This window comes from Ursus arctos, unplaced genomic scaffold (assembly GCF_023065955.2).
Source record: "Ursus arctos isolate Adak ecotype North America unplaced genomic scaffold, UrsArc2.0 scaffold_22, whole genome shotgun sequence".
NCBI lineage: Eukaryota > Metazoa > Chordata > Mammalia > Carnivora > Ursidae > Ursus > Ursus arctos.
In genome coordinates, this window is record NW_026622897.1 from 5,548,224 (window position 1) to 5,570,990 (window position 22,767).

Here is a 22,767-nt window from a genome sequence, read left to right on the forward strand (position 1 = left end):
ACCTGGCTGGCTCAGCCAGTGGAGCATGCGACCCTTGATCCTGGGGTTGCAAATTCAAGCCCCATGTTGGCTGTAAAGACTTAAAATCTATAATGAAAAAAAAGAGAAAGAAATGGCACGTGTAAAGAGTGGTCAAGGACTTACATTCTTGGTATGCCCAGGAAAAATGTTCAAGACCCATGGCAGATTGCTTCTTCCAATGTAAGTATGCTTCTCCCCCTCCCTTGTTGAACGTACCGCCCGACCCCCCACCTGGCCACAAGTAGCAAATGACATAATAGCCTTGTATGTATCCCTCTAGATGTACATATGCATATGCAGCATTTTTTTTTGATTAATGCTTTATAAAAAATGAGATTTTGCTTTCCTCCCTCAACAGTAACTCATGCGAATTCTCCTAAGTCAACTCACATAGTTCTACTTTATTCTTTTTAATGGTTGCATAATATCACATATACGGATGTTCCATCAAATATCCAGTCCTTTCTTATAAAGTGTTCACTTTGTTTTCAGTTTTTGCCACAACAAACATCATAGCAATAAAAATTCTTACCTGTAAGTCTATGTATACTAGTGCTCTTATTTCCATTGGAGTGATTCCTGGGGCAAATGAATACAGTGATTCCGTGTATTGGTTCTCCCTGAATCCCTACCTTCCTGGTCGTAACAGAGATAGCGGCTCCCATGACAAGTCCGATTCCCTGGCATCGTCTGAGAAACTGCTGCTGGAATTTCAATGTAGCATCTGTTTCATCAGCCCTGTCAATGCAGTTGTGAGCAAACTGTACACGCTTTAATAAGTCGTCTTTTACCTGAGCCACCTAAAGAGGATTATATTTAGTCTACAACTAAAAATCCTGGCTGATCCAATGTATTTTAAATGTTAATAATACTGCACATATTCAGGATGACAGCCTTCTCCTGTCCTTGGTAAAGACAAAGCCTTTGGGTTGCTTTTCTAGAAAAGACATAAGATTGGTACAAATCTATTAATGAATGAATATTGCATGTCTTATATTTCAACTGTTAAGAACTGTTTGTCTTTCATCAGTGCTACTGGACAATGGATAACCCAACTCCATGTAGCTCCTTCTTCCTCTCACAGAGAAATGCCAGACATTCTTCATTCCTCCTGTATGCAACCAGATAGACTGATCATGTGTCACTTGATTGGTTTTGGATACAAATGAAAGAAGAAAGAAGCAAGTCACTGTGATTTTTTGAAACTACATATAGCTGATCTCATTCAATAACAACCAGAGAGATTGTTTGAATGCTTTTGGCCCCTTCTCCCCCACCACCTTTTTAGAATTTTTCCTGAAACTTTCATGCTTAAAAATAATCATTTGAGGATGGGAATAAAAACCAGGTCAAACAGTGCATCTCTTTAAATCATTTATTTCAACACAGGCATTGTTTTAACAATGGTCAGAGCCTCGGAACACTTTTTATACCTAGAGAACAGGATTGAGGACAAGTACATAAAAGGATTATTCGACAACATCTTAACAAAAGTGCTTAAGGCTTACTTGTTTCAGAAACACAGTCACAAAGAACCCGTGAGTGGTAAAACAGTCACAAACTTGCTGGGAAAGTAAAATATTTACATATTTACCCTGTACCTTTAAATGAGATATTCTAAAGTGTTATCACTACTGTTAACAATAAACGCTTACCAGTAAGGCCTCTTTAACCTTCTGGCATTCCATAAAGTACAGTGTTTTTATGGAGTTGGGAGTTTTTCAATTTTATTCCCATCTTCACCATAACCTAAGTGGACTTTCTTTCACTATCTCTAGTACATACATTTACCTTCTACACAAAATTGTTTTTATTCACTTTTCATCAGTCAGAACCTTGTTAGTAGCAGTTGGAAGTTTTATTAACATCCATGTATTTACAAATGTAAGGGGGTAAATTATTTAGAAGGAGGTCTCTAAAAATTAAAATAATCTAATTAAGACCCCCCCCCCAGCTTTTTGAAAGTAGGCTCCATTCCCAGTGTGGAGCCCAATGCAGGGCTTAGAACTCTCGACCCTGAGATCATGACCTGAGTTGAGATCGAAAGTTGGTCACCTAACCGACTGAGTCACCCAGGTGCCTAAGCCCTATTTTAAATAAACTTTACAGTATAAAATTGAAGTCCATTATCTAAACAAGTTAATAATTTAAAAGTACTTATTAAAATGGATTTCTCATGATTTACTCAATTCATGTGAATATTGATTATATCTTTTAGCACACAAGTGAGGGGTATAAAAATGACTATTATAAATTACTATAGTTGTACCAAAAATGAGTATTAAAAAGCAGCAGTTTGTATGTTCAAATACATAGAAATTTGCTATACTTCTTTAACGAAGTATTTTATAAAAGTATAAAATTACGGAAGGTGCTGTTTGTTTTTTTAAAGATCTACTTATTCATTTGAGTGAGAGAGAGAGAGAGAGAGAACAGGGGAGGGGCTGAGGGAGAGAGAGAATCCTCAAACAGACTAAGTGCAGAGCCTGACACGGGGCTCGATTTCAGGACCCTGAGAACATGACCTGAGCTGAAATCGAGAGTCGGATGTTCACCTGACTGAGCCACCCAGACACCCCTAGAAGTTGCTATTTTTATGAATTTTCTGTTTCTTTGATTCTTGAGCCAGACCAACAAGCAAACATTACGAACAGTGCAGGTGAGCACCAGCCATCAGTTACCTTTGAATTCAAATAGTAGACGCCCCTGCAGGGCAGGAGGGCCTCAGAGTAATCGTCTATCCTCACCTTAAATCCTTAACTAACTGTTGATACAGCCTAAACTCAGTGAAAAATAAGCTAACTTCATTTCACCTTTTGTAACCTACATGTAAACTCAAGAGTATTTACTGAAATAGAATTTGCAAGCTGATTTTTCAAAAATTGGGAAGCTTAATATTAAAATATTGAGTTAATATTTTAACTCTGATTATCTTAAAATTAGATGGAAAACATAAGTCGTGGTTTATGAAACTTATACTTAAATAATCAGATAAATAGAAGGGGAAGGGGAAAGGTAGAATTTACAAACATAAATAAAAAAGAATAAAATGTTATTCTTTACCATTTAAATTAAAGTATCTAGAACAGTTGATTTAAAATTATATTATCAGTCTCTTTGGGCTTGATATGGGTCAGAGCCTGGACTTCAAAACAATTTACAGATTTAAGGAATAGCTTTCATGTTAGTTACCACGTTTATTAGTTTTGAGTTGCATGGGAATGATGTGAAGTCGCCCTGGTATTTTGCTTCCAGGGAAAGCAATGGTTAGGAGGATAATAATAATATAGTTCTTTCTTGCATTTCTATCAGTTCCAGATCTCTGTATGTTTCACCAACACTATCATTATCCTTAATTTATATAGATGAAACAGCTGAGAAAAATGGAAAACAGAATTGGGTCAGGAAGCAAATATGAAGCAATCGGAATGAAATCCACTCATGTGGACCCTCATAGCACTAAGATCCTGGATGGCAGGCCTCCTGTAGTTCTAGTGAACTATCTTCACCGCCATCTATTGGTGTTTATCCTATTAGGAGGGAAAGCTCCAGAAGTTCTGCTTGGCAACCAAAGAGTTAGAAAACCAAGTTATCAGTGGGTATGAAGAGTATTTAGTCTAGATATGTATTGAAGGAATCATAGCGACAAGCCCTTAGAAGCCCTGCCTTGTAATTTCCTGTGGGTTTGGTAAATGATCCTGCAAAGAAGCCAGTGAATCCCGGTGCGTCTGATCTGACTAAGCAGCATTTTAGGGGCTTGGCCAAGGTTACCGCTTGATATTCGTGACTAAAACGTGCCCATGAAATAAAGCGTTCTATCCTGCAAATAACGAAAATCCAGAAGTGGGCAGTCCTGGAGAAATGGGGAAAAACAGTTGGCGAGAGAGCTGCAGTGGGGATGTCAGTCCCACGAAGGATGTCCACTTACCTGCCTCTGCAGTCATGCTCCCTTCCTAAGCAGGAATTCCGTGGCCAAGCCACCCTTTGTACCATCTTGCTACTTGGCCTGAGTCCTTGACTTGATTAAAATTCAGCCCTTAACAACTCAGCCAGTCCCTACAAACGTCTTCAAAGGTATTTCTAGGAGTACTAATATTTTTGGCTTGATAGGGATTCAGCTCATCTATAACCTCGATAAATACGTCAAACATCTGTCTCCCTGGCTTCACTATGGATCGAACAGGATGCCTTTATGAAAATCCCCTTATCTTTGAAAGGAAAAAAACAGCCAACCCTAAACCTCCTAAATGCCAGGTCAAACAGGATGATAACATTTACTTCACTATCATCATCCCTACACTTTATTTAACATCATGAATATAGGGGTGTAGATTGGAAGGGGCAATATAGAATTTTCTAACCACTAACTTATTGAAGTTAATAGTTTGTATGTGCCTGGGCTATTAGGGTTTTGAATCACAATGAAACGTGTAAAAAGTTTAGGAAGAAAGTAAAGCAGAAAGCCAAACTTGGACAGCGAGGGGAGCAGAGGGGAGAAAGGCAAGAATATATACAGAGGGAGAAAACAAAAGAGAATCCCCAAAAACAAAAATTCATTTGCTCTAGAATTTAGGAAGCATATATATATCATGTGGGGAAGGGAGGGAAGAGAATTTGGATTGTTTCAGGGCAGGTGTTGCACAGACCTGATGTTTTTTATATTGTCCTTCTCAAGGGCATACACATTTACACTTCATTTCCATTACAAGCTTCTGGTGGAAAGGTTATGCATTTTATTGAAGAAGGCTCACAGTTCTGACTCTTTGTCATTTTCATCTAGATAGTATTCATCATCCGTGGTTGTGTCTGTGTCACAATCTGAGTCCACTGTATTCTCTTCGTAGATATTAAGTGGTGTGCTTGGAGATAAGTCGTCTTCTGGCTTCTGGCTGCCGGGAGAATTTGAGCTGGATAGCTCTGTTGGATTAGGGGCGTAAATTACATCATCTTTCAGGAAGCCAGGGTTCTTGAGAAAACTTGGCTTCCATAATCTTCCTTGCGTGAGTGACCTCTTTACATTCTCCAAGAAAGCCAATTGTTGTTCTTTCCCAAAAATTCCATAGTCAATGGGTCTGGATATAGATGTTGCAGACCTGGGGCCCATTTTTGTCCTGCTCCTACACAAAGCCCGATTTTCATTTGCATCACAGGAGGAAAGCTCAGAAAAGGATCTGAATCTTCGACTGTACCCGCTGTTGCTAGAGAATTCATTCCCTAGGGTCAGTTGGCTCAGGGCATTGACAATAGATGTGCTCTCAGAAAAATGGCGCTCCCTGACTTTCGGAGGATGACTTTTGCGTACCAGATCACCATGCACACTGATGCTTTTTAAACTGTTTGAACGATAGGGCTGTGGTTCAGGTTCCCACTCCAGAGATGAAGCACTTTGTTGTTGCCAATAAGTGGCCAACGGGATGCTTACTCTGGATTTCTCTGCAGGCTCCAGTGGAAAAGGAGGGTTCGGTCTTCTCTGATGGTCAGAGAAGTCTGTTTCCCCGAGGCTGGGGAATGTGGGTTGGGCCAAGGCTTCTGACTCTCTTTCCAAGGTCTGAGCTGCTGCTACATCTTTAGACCTCTCATACTTTGGTGATGATTCTGAGATATTTTTAGACTCACTCTGATGTAGCTGTGAGATGCTGTTAGACTTCTGATTGCTTAAATGTGTAGAAGCTTCACTGTTGGATATTACACTAACCTGGGGAGAGTTCTCGGATTTTTCCACATCCATTACATCGCTACTCAACCTGTGTTCATTTCTGGATTCTATGGACTTTGGCGTAGGCTCAGGGGACAGAGGGTCGCACTCTGGCGTGCCAAGAGATAGACTGCCAAAGCCACAACGGTTCCCACTTTGGGGGAAGATAGTAGCTACATGTCTTCTGGGGCTTAAATCTTTAGCTGAGAACTTTCTGCTCACTTTGGACATGGCTGCCAATCTGTGTTTAACTAAAGATCTGTTTTTCCCTTTTTCTGGGTCATCCACGCTGGTTTTATATTTATTGCTTCCTTCAGGAAGTGAAGGTTGATCCCAGGACAACTTCTGCATTTCATCTTCAGCTTTGCCATTCTCTGTCCTACTCACCTCCTGACTCCTTTGAGGGAGTTCTCTGGGTTCAGACTGCGAACTGTCTAAATCTGGTTCACCTGAACAAGTTCCTCCGTCAAGCTGTAAGTTATGCAAAGCTGGAGTAAGAACAAAGACCTGGCTTTCCGAGTCAGAAAGTGCTTTACTAGTCTCTTCTTGGAAATCTGTTCCAATTTCCCCTCTAACTTGCCGAGGCTGCAATCCACTGGCGCTAGCAACCTTAGCCTTGCCTGTGGTATCTTTTTGAAGGCATTCTGCTGTTCCAGTAGCTGTTATGACCACATTACCCGCACACTCCTCAGAACTTCTTACAGTTTGGGAATTTCCAACATTCTCTTCTAAATGGGATGGAAGATTAGGAGGACCACTGTTACCTGATTTAATGGGCTGCTGACAGTTTCCCGATTTCTCTCCTGTAACTTTTTTTCCAGAAAGCTGTGATGAAGTATGCAGGGTTTCACTTTGCCATTTTTTCCCTCTCTCCTTTCCGCTCCGTGAATTGCCCAGAGGTGTTTTAGTGAAGTTATCTGGAGAAATCTCTCTAGTTTCCGATTCTCCTTTATGAAGAGAAACACCTGCCTCAGCAGAAGCCATTTCCTCTACTGTGGGCTCCGAGGGCCTACGGTCTGGGAAAGCAGTCGTATCATCAGTGGTGTGAGAAAGACCACGGCTGTCCTCCGGAGCAGAGCTGACCAGCATCTTCTGACCTTCAGATGCAGGTGTTCCTGACTGCTCTTGCATAGAATAATTTAGTCTGTCCTTTTCAAAAGCATTAGGAAACATTTCAGTCTCCACTTTAGTGGATTCTGTAAGTGAATCGATTTGCTGTGTATACTTTTCAAGAATGTCACAGAATTTTTTGCTGTATTTCCTTGGCAGAGTGTAATATATTGAAACCACCTCAAGACATTTTACATTATCTTCATCACCAGAAACTGAAAACATACTAGTAGTCTTGAATTTATGTAATGTTTTCCCACTTTCTTTTCTTGACATGTCTGAAGAAAAAGGTAAAGGGTCTTCATTTGAAAAGAGACCTGTTCTGGAGGAAGCAATTTTACCATCCTTTTCAGTGCATTCTTGAAAGTATTCCTTTTGGGGGGGGGTTCTGTTTAAAGAACCATCGCTGACAGGGGAGTTATTTTCCAGAGGGCTCATGACTGTCCCCCACGGTTTCCGTGTTAGAGCAGAAGCGTCTGTGCTTGAGAGCAAGCATTTTTCTCTTTCATCTGTCCCAGCTGAGGCATCTGGTGCCCCTAAAGGACAAGACACAGCCCTCTGAATGAGGAATGGAAGTGGCCCTTTTCTAACAGAAGCAGATCCGATGTTTTTCATATTTGTCATCCTCTTTGTGGCTTCGGGTACTTCTGAGGCCGAGTCTGAAACTGCTTTGGAACATCTGCTTTCTGCCTCCGAAGAGCTGGAACTGAGTTTGTTTGACGTGTACGTCCCCATGGGGCCTTCGACATTATTTTTGATTTGGAATGGAAGCGGTTCATTCCTAAAGGAAGAAGGCGCTATTTTACTTTCTGGCTTCCTGTTACTGATGAGAAAACTGGCTGATTTCCTTGGCGAGCTACAGTATGTTGTGTGAATCTCGGGTCGCTTGGAATTGCTTCGATTCCTCTCCATGAGGTTACTGTCAGCGCTTGTAGGTGCTGATCCACTTTCCGTTTTGCTTAACTTTTCAAAACAGGATATGCATCGCCTTATTTTTCCTTTTCCTTTTCCGTCCCTGAAGGGAGGGCGGGAATGGCATTTGACAGCATCAACCCCCTCATTATGTACAACCACACAATTATCATTACTCTTTTGGTTTTCTGAGGGGCTGAGGGCAAACTGATCATTTTGGTATTTGCCATTATTGTCTTTTTGTTCTCTTTCTCCCAGAGGCGGATCTTTGCCTGAAGGACTTTTCCTGGAGAATACTGTCATAGAAGGAAACACCAGAGCCTCAAGGGAAGAATTATCCGATGGTGAGGAATCGGGTGGTATACCAGATGACAGATCCGAAGAATCACATGGGATCTTGTGACCAGGGGCTGATTTGCTACAGTTTGTAGAATGAGTTGTGCTACATTGTTCTTCCTCGGCATCTAACACAGCAGGCTTTTCTGGAGACTGTGCGTTTTGATTACCAGCCTGTTCAGAGCTCCAGTGGTGATTTCTAATAATGCTCGAACTATCATCATGGCTTATTCTTACTTCCTGGTGACAACCTGGACTTGGGCTGGGAAAAGATGTTCTGCTTTCCTGAATGAATGGAAGGGCAGTTGCTGAACCAACATTTCTATTCTCAGTATAACTCCTATCTTTTTTTAGTTCATTGGATTTATCTCTGTGTGATAGATGAATTTTGGATATATCTTTCCTGGCAATGACTCCAGGTGTCCTTTTTGAACTTACTGTGGTAGAGGCATTCAAAGCAAATCCTTTGCTCTTGGCTAAATCATGGGAGAGGGGATTTCGAAAATCAGGGGGAGGGTTAGAGATTACAGTCTGTGAATCAGGTTGGGGTTCTTCACTTGGCATGTTTGTCTGGTCCATCTTGTTTAGTTGTTTATCTTCTTCCAAAATAGATTCATTCAAGTCTTTCTCATGACTCACTTCTGAAGCCAAGACAATGGGTGGGCTTTCAGTAAGAGGTGGAGAATCAACTGAATTTCTCTTGGTCACAGTGACTTCTGTATAGGTTTTTATTGGAAGAGAGGCAGGCTTAATTTTCTGCACAGTGACTGTGGGATTCTGAAAGATGGAACTCTGAGGATTCCCTCCGTCATCAGGAATCTGGGGGAAGGAAGTTTGAAATGAAGCTGCCAGAGTGTGAGCAGTTCCAAATGGGTAAGCATCTTGGTTCCTGTGTACTTCTGCAGGAGGACTGCCCTCTTGACATACTGACCTACGAGATTTGATGTGATAGCTTGGACCCGTCATAGGGCAAACATTTGGGATGTTGAAATGAGCTGACTGGCTCCCATTACCTTGTGGCACCTCCATGCTCTCCAGTGTGGACGTCTGAGAATCAAACTGCCAGGGATGTGGTTCTTCTTGATCTCTGAACATATCTGTTCTATAACTAGAAGAAAACGATCCCCAGTGTTGAGAAGGAACACCATGGCCACGAGCAGCTAATGCACTATTTGCTTCCATTGAAATCGTTTCAAAGTCTCTGTCAGAAGGAGGGAAGGGATGCCTGCTTTGATGGAAGTCAGACCAGAAAGAGTATTCTTCCTGTTGGTCCCAAAAAGGACTTTGTCTAAATCTCTGTTCCCTGTTTCGTCCAAAGGTGTTGCTAGAGAAAGATCTAGCAAATGGGTTTTCTTGAGGGTAGAATGGCATATTCTCTGAGTTCTCAAATGGGTCAGGACTCATTGCATTATCCATGGGGGCATTAAAATGAGCACCTTGGTAAACACTCTGTGAACGGTAAAATCCGTATCTCCTATTCTCCTGGAAACACCTGGGATATGTATACTGGTCGTTAGCGTCAATATCCATGGGTGACGGTGCCCTCAGGAACTCCTCCTGGCTCTGCCTGTCTCCAGAAGCATCTGATCTATTCCATATGATGGATGATAAAGGCGTTCTCTTTGGGCTCTGCTGGTGCCTTGGTGATAAAAACCCACTCTTGTTCTGAGTGATGGTTGGAAAATGTAAGCTTCTTGCTGTGAAATAGCTTGTAGCTGGTGAAGCCGATTGTTGCCTGCTGTCGAAACACAGAGAAGTACTACCAAAAGTATTCTTTTGCATATAATCTTCTTTTAGAAGTCTGGGCTCCCTTGTCCTGTACATATCATAAATTGTTTTTGTTCTAGGAGAAAAGGTTTTAAAACGTTCCCTAGGGGCTCCTGGCCTTAGGATGTCGTAGATGGACATATTAGAAGTTTCGTTAGAGTGGTTTTTGTGCCATCCTGTGATATTACCGTGCGCGTTCCCCCTAGAGTAGAAATGACTGAACTGCGTTCTCGATCCATAGTTGAGCGGCGTTGTGGTATTCACTGAGCTTGGACACTGTTCCTGAGCCAGTTTGTTATCCAAATCATCTAAAACTGATAGGAGAATATGAGTCAGCTTTTTTGTATAACATCTTACCGTCTAATAGTAATTTGAGTTGTTGGGGTCTCTCTTCAAGAAATAAAATCATTTAAAATTTTATTTTTATTTTTTGTTTTTTAAGTAGGCTCCACACCCAACGTGGAGCGCAATGTGGGACTTGAACCCATGACCCAGAGATCAACACCTGAGCCAAAACCAGGAGTTGGATGCCTAACTGACTGAGCCACCCACCAGGGTGCCCCTATAATTTTATTTTTATATAAATGTGATGACATTAATTTTGACTATGTTTTTATGATATTCTGAATTTTTCAAGGTTGTGGTGGAAGTTTCTTTTTCATGCTTTTTCAAAATTAACCCTCGATAAATGCCTTAAAGACATAAAGATACATTTTTTTTCCTAACAACAAAAATTTAATTGTGCGTTTGGCTTTTTTTGTTGTTGTTGTTCATCTTTTGTGTCACAGGTAGCTAAAATATTTCCCACTATGTTTACCTCAGAGGATTGCAATAAAAATGAGAGTCTGTAAATAACACATGATTTCTCACTGGTACTGTTAAAAAAACAGCTTTGCCACCAAAAGCTAACACATGTAATTTATACACATACTTATTTGGATGCATTTGAGCAATACAGAAAATTCAAAGTTCTATACAATATTGTTAAATGATATGCTAATGCTAGATTGTTTTTCCTGGAAAAACGAAGACCCATTATCTCCCCTATAATACAGCACTCTCTCTGTGTCAGACGCGGTTCTAAACACTTAACTTATTAACTCATTAAATCCTCACGGAACCTTATAAGATTGGTACTATTATAATTCTCATTTTATAAATGAGGAAACTAGGCATGAACAGATTAGGTTGTCAAGGTGACAGGCCGTCTGTCTCCTGAGTCCTGTGCCATAAAAGCTCACTTTTCATTCTCTCTTTTAATGAATTATAAAGATGATTTCACTGTAAGCTCACGATGTTACAAGGATTTGGACTTGCTGTTGTTAAGCAACGTTGACTTTTCTCTCAGTGGCAAGGTCGGAGGGTGGTGTCCAAGTCAGAGCTCAGTGACCTCCTTATAATACGGAGGACCCTGGGGCAGCCCCAAACCCAGAGATCAAGCTTACAAGGACCCCAGCCTCTGCGACCTCAGACAAGTCACAGGATATTTTCAGTTGGTTGGTATTTCTTTGAATCGTGTTTACTTCCTCCTATTTGACCTCTTTTCCACAAGAAAAACCTCTCAGAATTTAAATAGAACCATAATTGTTTAAGGTTTCAAGATTCCTGAAGGCCCATCCTGTCATGGATATATTTTACCATATTCATGTTACAATAAATACAAATAAGTAGATTACATATTTATTGAAGAAATGTTCGTTCATGACAATCAAATTGGGTAGGAGAAATAAGTTATAGGATTTAAATTGCTGAAGAAGCCACATTTTTCCTTCTTATGAGTTACATAAAATGGGGCACTCTCCTTGGTTCTTTAAAATTATTTGTCATTAAAAAATCTGATCTTAACTCTTCAATGACAGGGAAAGGGAGACATATCAGTATTTGTGAATGTGGGTGGGATGTATTTGTGGCTATGTCAACTGTGTTCAGGCATGTGCTAAAGAGATTTTTGATGTCTGTTCCAGATTTTCCCAACCCTACTGTATTTGTAAGCTGGTGTTAAATTTAAGTCTGCAGAGCCAGCAGAAGAACTAATTTTGAGAATTAAAAATCTATAACTAAGGAATTCTTCAGGGAATCATGCTGAAGAAAAAAATTATTTATCTCCCGTCTCTGAAATAACTCTATATATCCACGCACATACAAATCGAACAATGCCAAACTGCAAGGGGAGATAAAAAGAAAACAAATTAAGGTAATGAGTAAAAAATCTGTCTTTAAAACAAATTATAATAAAATCTGTTTGATTTCTATTCTCCCTTTCAAGCTATTCATAGTTTTTCCCCCTTAAATAAAGTCTTTTGCTGCCTACAAAAGTAATATATAAGAGAAAATACAGGAAAGTGTAACAAAAAGGTAAAATCACTTGGATTCCTCCCCAGATGTAACTACTCTTAACATCCCAATAGCAGGATTTTAAGTTATTCAAAAATGCCATTTTATTCATTAGTCTTGAGGTTAAAAAAAAAAAATTCTGTCCTCCATTTCCTCTTTATTTTCAGAGAAGCCAAATCTCTCTCTCTCTTTTTTTTTTTTTTCCATGTAATAAACAGTAGCTCTCCTGTACCAGCAAAACCTTTGTTTTGTAACAGAGATTTTCCTCTGGGCCTCTTTTCTCTGAAGCAAGGTCTCTGCCAGGAACCATATAACTGCAAGGGTGACACCCCCACCCCCCCAGCTGGACATCTCTCACTGACCACCCCACCTGTCCCAACTACAGCGCCCAGGGGAGGTCACTGCCTTTGCAAACCGAATTTAGTTTCTCAGGGTGAAGCTGGTGAATGACTTCAGAGTTCACTGTCCCAATGGTCAGGCTTATTTTGATACAGAATAACCTATGTAGAGGTGAGTTATGCTTATAGAATAATAAGATCCATGTGCATGTGGTTACTTTTGGAATGTTTCTGTTTTTATTGTTATCTGTTGTACAAGGTTAATTGTTCAACAACAATTAGGTTTCATCACATGTTTTGAGGTACTGATTGGGAACAATAAAGGTAGATTAAGAACAGTAAACTTTATAGATATATTTCTTAGAAATGCATTTCCTTTTACCTGAGGTTAAATATTAAACATTATTATCATCCCACTGATTTATTAGCCTTGGTCTGAGCATATTTGCTTATATTATATTTAAATATAAGATTCTTGAATATTTGTGTTAATAGCATAAAACAGCTTCCTCTTCAGATAAGGTAAACAAAAGGATTTCAAAAAGAAAGTACAGGGGTTTGGTAAGTTTTGAGCATTTTAATACACACTGTAATCATTATTTGCTGTAGTGCAGGGAGTGCCAAAGGCAGTTTCATGCATAGACTTACCTTGGAAATACTCATTTTCCAGCAGTGAGGCATCCCACGGGGACATGCCACTTCCCTCCCTCATGCTTGTTGGCCTGGGGACAAATGCACTCTCAACTGGTGGATTCTCCAGAGGTGAGCTGTGTATTTTTGCCTGCTAATTTTGAAACAGAAAATGCAGTATTATTTCTGGAACTTCTCTTGCCAGAATACTCACATGTTCCCAGAAAAATGTCCCAAACCTAAAATTCTTAGTCTAAGGACTGCAAATCAATTTTTCTAACACTTACTTGCAACTTATAATGTTTCATCATTTCTGTCATTTGCAAGTGATCACAAACTTCTCTATACCTGCACTAATTATTTTAGTATGAGTCCTGAAGCGATGTATTGAGTTTTTTTCTGCCAAATACTCCTATAAACTTACATAGCACTACACAAGTCTTAGGTAGTTTCCTGGAAAACAGGAAAGAAATTGACCTCTCTTGAATTGGGAGTGTTGTCTCTATGACCCCAGTGGCTGGAATTTTAGATTTCTTAGCACTGTCCCTGCTCTATGAAGAGCTGACTAGCTGAAGCTTGTAGCGGACCTCAAGATTTGTGAGCTTGATGCATTTAGAGGAAAACAAAAGGTATTTCTATCCGTGGAGTTCATGCAGAATGGCAGAAGCTCCCTGACTGACATAAGCAGCTGATACAGTTGTGAATCAAAGGTGCTAAGAAGTATGACCTCGTAAATGTTTGTTATTGTTACTGTTGTTGTTTTGAAACACCACTGCTAGTTTTACAGGGTTTAAGAGAATGATCATATAGCTAATACTGTTTTCCTGTCTTTACAGCAACTGTTTATCTTGATTTCTCCAAATCCATCACTGACTTACTTTCAAGCTTTAATTTGCCTCCATGACCTTGGGGGATTATCCACTCCCACACCTTCACTTTCTTTTGCCAAAACTCCATTTGCATTTCCTCTGTCCCACCAGCTCTGTCACTCGTGATCCGTGATCTTCCCTAACTCATTCTACACCTGTCCCTGCACAATATTAGGAATCACTTCCCATTCAGTCTCTGCTATCAGCTCGCTCTGCTACCCAGTGCTTGCTGCTTGGATCCCACGTCCCCTCCAAGTTTTCTCTTTCCCTTTGATGTTTGCCATTACATTTCATCTCCCCTTGAATGCTGAAGACCAAATCTCTAATGTTTCCAGAGTTCCGACTTTTTACTTCCCCATCACAGGTCTGTCCAATTCCAAACCCCAGGTTCTCCTGATTTCTATATTCCTGGCAATCCAGGATTTCCACTCCTGCCTGTTTGTTTCTCGAGATCTAGGTCAGTTAATTTTTGTAGGAGCCCTGCCCACATTTACTGACGTACGGTTTTCAGTTCTATGGGCAAGGAATGGAATGGAGGACACACAGAGATGTATGAATAAGAGTGAAACAATCCCGTGATAACTTATGTAGATCTTTGGGCATAATTTAACTAAGATAAAATTCAGAAGTAAACAAATATGAGAGGCTAAACATAACTACAGTGAGATACCAACTAGATAAAACCAATTGTAGTAAAACTGGAAACTGATCATTCGTGTAGACTAGATGCATCTGAGTAAGAGAATAGCATTGTCTCTCAAGCACTTTAACACCCAAATGAACTTCCGCTCTCCACTATATAGACCAGATCAGATCACAACCTTTTCAGCCTCCTGCACCATATGCTTTTATAATGAGAATTTACACTTCAGTGAAAAATACTTGGATTGAGGGCTCAGGTGAAGAGATGAACCTCTCACAGCTGGGAAGGACTATTACCCCCAAGAGACCCTGAATACTACCCTCTTGGGTTATATGTCTGCCTGGAGCTTCTGCTTCAAGACCGACGCTAGTCGTCCAACATGTTAAGGAGGCTTCTCACACACAGAGGTCAAATTATAGGACGAAGAGAAAATATGGAGAGTTTATTTACACTCAACATTAACTCTGCAAGGATATTTTGTTCACTGATGAAATGGTTAAAAAAAGTAACTGCTAGTCAATGGTAGGTACCAGGCTTACAATCACTGCTCTATAGATCGCTTTTGTTTGAGCTCTATATGAATACTCTTATTAATTATTATTATTATTAGCAGCAGCGGCGACTGCACATTGAATAATCTAGGCCGTGTGCTTAGGGTTTTATACAGGTTACCTTATTTCATTATCCTAACCATGCTATGAGGTTGGTACTATGATCGTTCCCACTTTGGGAAAAACCACACTTGGGAAAAATGAAGTTTCAAGAGGTCGTGTCATTTGCTTCAGGTCACACTGTTGGAGAGAAGGATTCCTTCCCCATCTCTGAGATTCCAGAACCCAGGCTGAATCACCTCTCTTTACTGTTTTATTAGTTTATGAGTACACTATGTCCAAGCTGGAAGCATCTTTGAGGCCAAATGCAGGTCTGAGAGCTGCTGAAGATGTTCCCTGGTCTTAGAATGGAGGTAAATCCCTCCAGGGCCCGGAGCACACACGGACCCTCAGTCGGGGCTCTGTTTTGGATTCAGAATCCTCCTCGAAACAGTGTTCCGTGCCATGATGTTGCCATAAAAGATGAAGCCTTGCTCCCATTCCTGGCCTCGAGGATGAGGTTCAAACACCCCCATGAAGCAAAATCCTGCTGAAGTGCTCTTCCAACCTTTAATTTCAGCCATTCCTCCCCAACTCTCTTCCAGGGAGCTGTGCTCCAAGTTCACCACACCCAGTTCTCCAGAATGCCGTGCCCTTCCTCCTAGACCTCCACGCCTCTGCTCCTGATCTTTGCTCTCTTTTCTTCTCCTGGATATTAGCAATGCATCCCTCAGAGTCCGGCTCATGGATCACCGCCTCTGTGAGCACTTCTCCCCGGAAAGAATTAGTTGTTACCACAGTGGTTTTATACCTATTATGGTGCCTGTTATACCTGTGATGTCCTGCCGAAGTTGTTGACATTCTTTCCACTTTTACTTTACCACTAGACCTCTCCCCTTCCTGCCTGCCACACATTCCAGTCCCCACCCTGATCCAGGAAATCAGGGATTTGAAGACAAAGGGGTCAGGACCCTGGAAACAGACCAACTTCTACAATAACTCAGAAAGCCTAGTATTCGCCTCTGTGTCCTGAGCACCCAGCTCAGCATCAGCAGGTAAGAGACTCACTAAGATTTACTGAGCTGGATTCCAACACCATCTTGCCACCATCCCTTTGTCCACTGCTGAACTTCTCTACCACATTTTTGTCCAGTTCCTTGACAACAACCAGCTTATCTTTGAAGAAAATCACTCATGTATTCCATTTTCAATATACTTTCAAAACACTCTCTCACACTGGATCCTTAGAACAAGTTTGCGAATTAAGTAGGGATTATCATTCCCATTCTGCAGCTAGAAAACGGAGTCTGGGGTAAGTGCCTTACTTAGCTCATAAGAATAATAAACGGGAGCCCTGGCTGCTAACACTCATATGATCTGACCCCTAACCCTGTTCTTTCTATTATGTTGCTTTTTACTGGTATTCTACTCATGGACATGATCTTCCATTAGATGACAAACTCTGTGAATGAAAACCTTGCTTTACACGTTCCAGGCCCTCCATGCAAACACAGCTATGGACTGACTAATGCTATACAGCAAGGTAGAAAATTACATATATGAGATTTCTAGTAAAGATCATTACAAAAACCGAGACACCAAGTGTTTACAATATTAGGACTTGGAAAAGCATGTCTGAGGCAAGAAAGCATAATGGTCAAACACATGAGTTCTACACTGGTCCAAATCCTATTCTGCTCCTTACAAGTGGTATAACTTTGGACAAGGTAACCTTTCTGTACCTTCATTTCTTTCTTGGTAAAATGAAGATAGAACAGTAATGACAAGAGCAGCAATACCCCTCCCCCAGCCCCACAGGGTCACTACGAAGATTAAATGAATTAATTGCTATGAAACACTTTAGCATGGTGTCTAGCACTTAGTGAGTCCACTTTTTAGCCACTCCCATTCTTCCATGATTACAGAGGATTTCCTGGAGGACTCCTCCTGAGGCTTACCATTGAATGAACTGGAAAAGCGTTCCAAAGAATTAGAAGCCAGAATCTCAATATGCTAGCTCTTAAGATCTCAGTTATATTCTCGAACATGGTACATAAAATAGGCTGAGCAAAATGAGGCCTTTTACTCAATCCGGCTCACTCTACTGCTCTTGTCTGCGATTCTGGCAAGACAAACAAACCTTCTGTCACGGAGTAACCTTAGACCATTTGAGAACTTCCTCGGGTTGCCAAACCTGTAGGGCCACTGTCGGAGTTGAAGCCTGAGCTCACTGATGTTATCAAACACCTTGGCAGAGTCAACAAATTAATTTTTCAAGGTGTTGCTGAATTTGTTCTGTGTCTGCTTTCCTGCAAAGGTCAAGTCCACCACTGTACCTGCAGCTTAAGAGCACTCATTCATTCCTTCTTCCAATTTCTGAGTGTTTGGCCAAGCAATGGGAAGAGGCAGGTGAGCAGACACCGTCCCAGCTGCAGGGAGCTCACGCTGGCCCAGTATGGTAAGTACACTGGAGATGTGTTTCTGGGGGCACAGAGCTCGAAGGATGCCTTCACATTAGGCCCTGCCAAAATCTGTTCAGAGATATGGAGTGATCAAGGGGCCAATGCTATATGTCTTATCTCTATTCTCACAAATGGTGACTACTTTGACCTTGGTTTCCTCCCTTGTAAGGAGGTGGCTCTCACTGGGGGAAAAGTGTGCTCCTCAAGGAACACTGGCAATTTCTGGAGATACTTTTGATTGTCATAGTCGAGTGGAGGAGAACTATTGGCATCTAGTAGGCAGAGGCCAGGGATGGTGCCAAACATCCTGTGATCCACAGGACAGCCCCCACAACGGGGAATTACTCAGCCCAAGATGTCAGTAGTGCTGAGGCTGGGAGAAACACTGAGCTACAAATCTCTAACCTACTCTCTGGCTCTAAAAATTCTGTTTTCTGAAACCCTTTGCTTCTTTTAAGCTGATGAAGATGTTTACATGGCAGCTGTCTTCTCTTTGAGTGGAAGGTCATCTAATAATGTAGCACAATCTCCTATAAAATACCAGGATCCCCTTTGTAAACTTCCTGCCAGGCTGCAAACCAAGTGATGAGAGGTTTATTACCTCAGATCTTGGCAAGAACCCCTCAGCACCAATGGTCAACTTCCAGCTGTTTGCAGGTTAAGGGGATAAGATTTCCATGAATAAACAATGGAAATCTACACGTCATACAAAACCTTTGTTTTCAGCAGTTTCTCTCTGAAATTTTATAAAAGTTATTAACTGGAGTCAACAATCACTGTTTTGAGTTTCATTTATTTTCCCAGATCTCACCTTGCAGAGCTACATGCTTCCCAGTAGTAAAACGGTTAAATGGAAGCAGCAATCAATGGTGCCAACGAAAGATTATTAATCCTCAGACTGGGTTTTCAGATCCTGAGGATTCCAAATTACCTCTACAGTTTGCTAACTTCTAGGTATTTGCATTTCTTTTTGTGTTCCTCATATGCTTCAGACCCCATAGCTCTCTACTTGTAGGGCAGGTGAGCTCTGAGTCCTTCTCCAAGGAAAAGCAAGAGTACGGAAGAATCGTGCAGCAGGACTGGATGCACGACACTTCAGTCCCTTGCTCGGTGAAAGGAGAGCCAGCCCATAGTAAGCCAGCGGGGCTCGTAAGCAAACAGGGCTAGAGGGCTGACAGAGCTGTAGGCATTACTGACTTCCGGCTGTGGAGTTATAGAAACCCAGATTTTCTAATCTCAACTCTACCATTTACCAGCGACCTTGAACATGATTTTCAGATTCTCTAAACCCAGTTTCTTCATCTTTAAAATGGGGATAATAATAGCATACTTCATAGACTTCCCCTGGGGATTAAATGGAATGATCTCTGTCAAGTGCCGGCTGATGGCGGTTCTCCAAGAGAGTGTAGCAGGTTGTTGGTGCTGTGTCTGGGCTCACACATATAAAGGCGATAGGGGTCAGTGTTATTCAGAGAGAAGTAGCAGTACCCTGAAGAAGAAAGGGGGCTCTCTTTTGTTTCTGAAATAAAGAACCTCTGTTTATATATACTCCTCACCAGAATTCTACCACGCTTTCTGTAAAGAGAGACAGGGCTGGGGGGAGGTACTAGTACTAAGACCCTCCTCCTGCACTCTTAGGTCCTTTCCAACATTCTCTTTCATCTCCAAAACACGAGTCCCACAGTAAGACACAGGCATGTGAAGATCAAAAGACCGCGAAAAAGCAGGACACAAAAAATGTCCAGCTGCTCCATCCTGTAAGCAAGTAGATACATTTAAATTGAAGCGCTCGGTGGAGGGTTGTGTTGGGCCAGTCTCTCCCTGTGAAACTATTCCAGCCAAATGCATCCCACTGATCAGTGGCTTCCACTCTGAACACAAATGATGATCTTGTCCACAAGAGGTCGAGCCCAGACCCACGGCGGCCTGCAAGAGTGGCAGTGGATGCCTCTCACCTCTTCTGCTGCCCGGTGCTTCAAGACTGTAGCGCAGTGACCCGCGGTGGAATATCAGAGATGCCACGATGGCATGAGGGGACCCATGATGGTCTCACTCCTTCCTGGCAGAGCCACCCGGAGACCTACAGCAGTTGGGAAATTGAACTCTCTAGGGCAAATCTAAGCTTCTAAGGTAAATTTAAAACTGAGCCAAGGAGAGGCCTATCTTGCATAGGCAGCCAAGCAGGAATTTCACTAATTCTGAATTCCTTAGCGTAACCTTTAGTTTCTGGTTACTCACCGTAATGGTTCGCCTCACAGACACAGGAGGTCCTGCATGGCTGTCATATCTGTGGAAAGAATGTGAAATAATTTCTTTGAAGAAGTGCCTAACTTTTACTGGGAGGAAAATCAACAGCACATGTGCTGTTATATCTTAATAATTTGAGAATATATTAGATGTATTTCTAATGTCCTAAAGGAAGACATTTCTTGGTTAGTGCATTGTTGAAAAAAATCTCAGAAACCTTTTCCTATGACTGTTTAGGATCAAGGCTTTACATCTTTAATACTCAGGTAGCCAAGAAGAAGTTACATAGTGGTGGTTACATTAAGTGGTTACATTAAGACATAATTTGCATAAAGACATAATAACAAAAATAGTATACACGTGTTACGGGCTTACTATGTGTCAGTGTTCTCATGCTGTGTGCACATGTGACCTCATTTAAAGACATCACTCTTGAGAAGCGGATACTATGACTGCTGTCATTTTACAGTTGGAGACGGAGGCAAAGAGAAGTCAGAAGACACAGCCCAGTGTGCAGTTAGCAGATGAGCTCAGACCCGGCCACAGGCTCCTCAAATCCGGAGCACACCTTCTTAACCAGTCTGGCGCATGGACTCTTCTTGCAAACGGGCAACAGATTTTCTATTTCCATACACTTTTATTCTAAAGAGAGATTAGGTCAGGGCCAGACTCAACAATTCACACGGGAATTTTTAAAAAGCAAACCCAACAAAGATGGCTTCTGGGTGCTTATTTTTATAAAGATGCCTTATTCACTATGAAACCACCTTGAAGAACAATTACGCTTTTACTGTTTATGTAGCTTCTCTCAGTTTCAGTAGGTGAAAAATTTACAAGACATGGGTCCCAAATTGAGATAGATTTTGATCTTTTAGATCCATAATCCTATGCCAAGGGGCACTCTGCCTGAATTACAGCTTAAGATTTAATAGATGGTAATGACTCACTGCTCTGTAGGAAATGAGGTCCTCTCCTTCTCTAAGAAAACAGCAAAGGGAACCGAGCATTAGACCAACGAACTACGACTTTAGGTGAGATCAGTCAAAAGTGGCAAGATACGGTTTTCCTTTATTCGAACTCCTAGCTGCTTCATACATAGTTCCCCAGAGCTGGGAAATAAAACCTGGGAAGCCAAACAGTTTTATATGTTAAAGATATCCAGATATAGTTGACAGTTGAGCTCAAATTTTAAACAGAAATTGAAATTAATATCATGAACTGTGTTTCACATTACTCTGAAACACCAGCTCTAAATGAATAATATCTAGAACTTGAATATTGCTTTTATTTTTAATCTTTCCCCCCTACAGCCTTACCGAGCCTGTCAGGCTGCCTTCCTGCCAGGCACTGTTCTGAGCGCTTTGGCGGAAACAAATAGGACTGAGATAGGGACCCTGCTCTCGGAGAGCTTTTGCAGTAGGAACGAGTAGATACATAAAGAGCCCAGATACAAGCAAAGAGGTGATGCAGATGATAAAGAGATGTTAAGTTAAATGCTCTGACCATGCAGAGGTGCTGGTGAGCACTTGCTCGGGGGCAAGCAGGAAAGGGGACAGGGGGAAGGTGGTGGTTGAACAGTTATGAAAGGCGAGGAACACCATGAGCAAAAACCTGGAGATGGGCAAGAGCCAGGGAGCTTGGGAACTGGCAAGTAATTCAATTTCGCCGGAGCCAAGAGAACATGCCAGAGCGTGAAGACTCTTTCCAGAGCCCCGGAGGCTGCAGCCCTCACCGCGCGCCCACGCGGCTCCCCAAGCCCCGAATCTGATCTGGAGCATGGTAGCCGGGGCAGGGATCAGTTCCCGAGAGAGGCAGGAGGGTGACTTAGAGGATGGCAGGAGCATGACAGAGTGCCACCAAGTGCAAGGGAGTGCTGTGCAAGGGGGGTAGGGGGAGATACATGTCCCCTGACAGTGCGCAAGGCCCCGTGTGCCCTTGTGGATTTACTGGCTGGGTGTAGGACTCAGGTGGCTTGGAGGCCCAGAGTCTCCGCACCCACTCTCAGGCCCTCCTAAAAGTAAATTTATGTTTCTGATGTGAACAGCTTTCACTTGCAGAGTGAATAAAAGCAGCAGTGATATCATGGGAGCTCTGCTGGTAGAAGTGCTCTGGACCAGTGATTTCAAGGGACACAAAGCTACCTCATCTTCTGCTTTTGATCTCAAGCCCTGCAGAGGCCACAGCTTGAAGGTCTCTCACACACAACCCCATGTCTCCAACGTGCTCATTCTGCCTATGAGACTTCTATAATGTCTCTCCTGGACTCCTCTCCATCCTTCATACCACCAACAGAGATCTGTCTGAAATGCACATGCAATCACACCAGTCCCCTGCTTAGCATCTTACAGGGTATTATCCAAAATCTCAACTTGATGCAAGGCTCTTCTTTCGTCTGATGAGCCTCCCAGACAACCGCTCACCCTTCAAGCCTTATGCCCCCCACACTCCGCTCATCTATAGGTACCTGTAACTTAGACTTCGTGGAATGTATTTCACTTCCATAAAATAGCCACTCTTGTCTCTATGCCTTTGCAGATACCATTAAGAAATTCTCACTTAGTACATTAGAGCATGGTTCAAGAATATTCTTTTTAAAAACCAGAACCCCAGGTGACTTCCCCCACGTACTGACGGAGCATGCTCTAAGCACTGGCTGATGAGGAGCTCCATCTGGATGACCACAGGCCACTCAGACCCTCCGTGTCCCAAATGGACTCCATGTCCTCCTTCCACACCTACTCCTTCCTATCCAATCAACGAATACATCCTGTTAATTCACAATCAGAAACCCCCTATACCTCTCCATTCCCCCA

At 41.9% G+C, this 22,767-nt stretch overlaps 1 protein-coding gene across 7 annotated transcripts in view; it reads right to left on the bottom strand.

Annotated features, from left to right (window-relative positions):
- Positions 1-1,382: 1,382 nt before the first annotated feature.
- EXPH5 (exophilin 5) overlaps positions 1,383-22,767 on the bottom strand; it is a 70,778-nt gene continuing 49,393 nt past the window's right edge. For 3 of the 7 annotated variants that reach the window (XM_026505810.4, XM_026505814.4, XM_026505816.4), the window contains 3 exons: positions 19,946-19,994; positions 13,162-13,297; positions 1,383-10,155 (listed from right to left, as the gene is read on the bottom strand). In XM_026505810.4, the coding sequence (XP_026361595.2) occupies positions 4,769-10,155; positions 13,162-13,297; positions 19,946-19,994 (5,572 nt within the window). In that variant the 3' untranslated portion in view covers positions 1,383-4,768. The remainder of the gene's footprint in view (positions 10,156-13,161; positions 13,298-19,945; positions 19,995-22,767) is intronic. The other 4 variants (XM_026505811.4, XM_044386686.3, XM_044386685.3 and 1 more) reach the window with 2 other exon arrangements.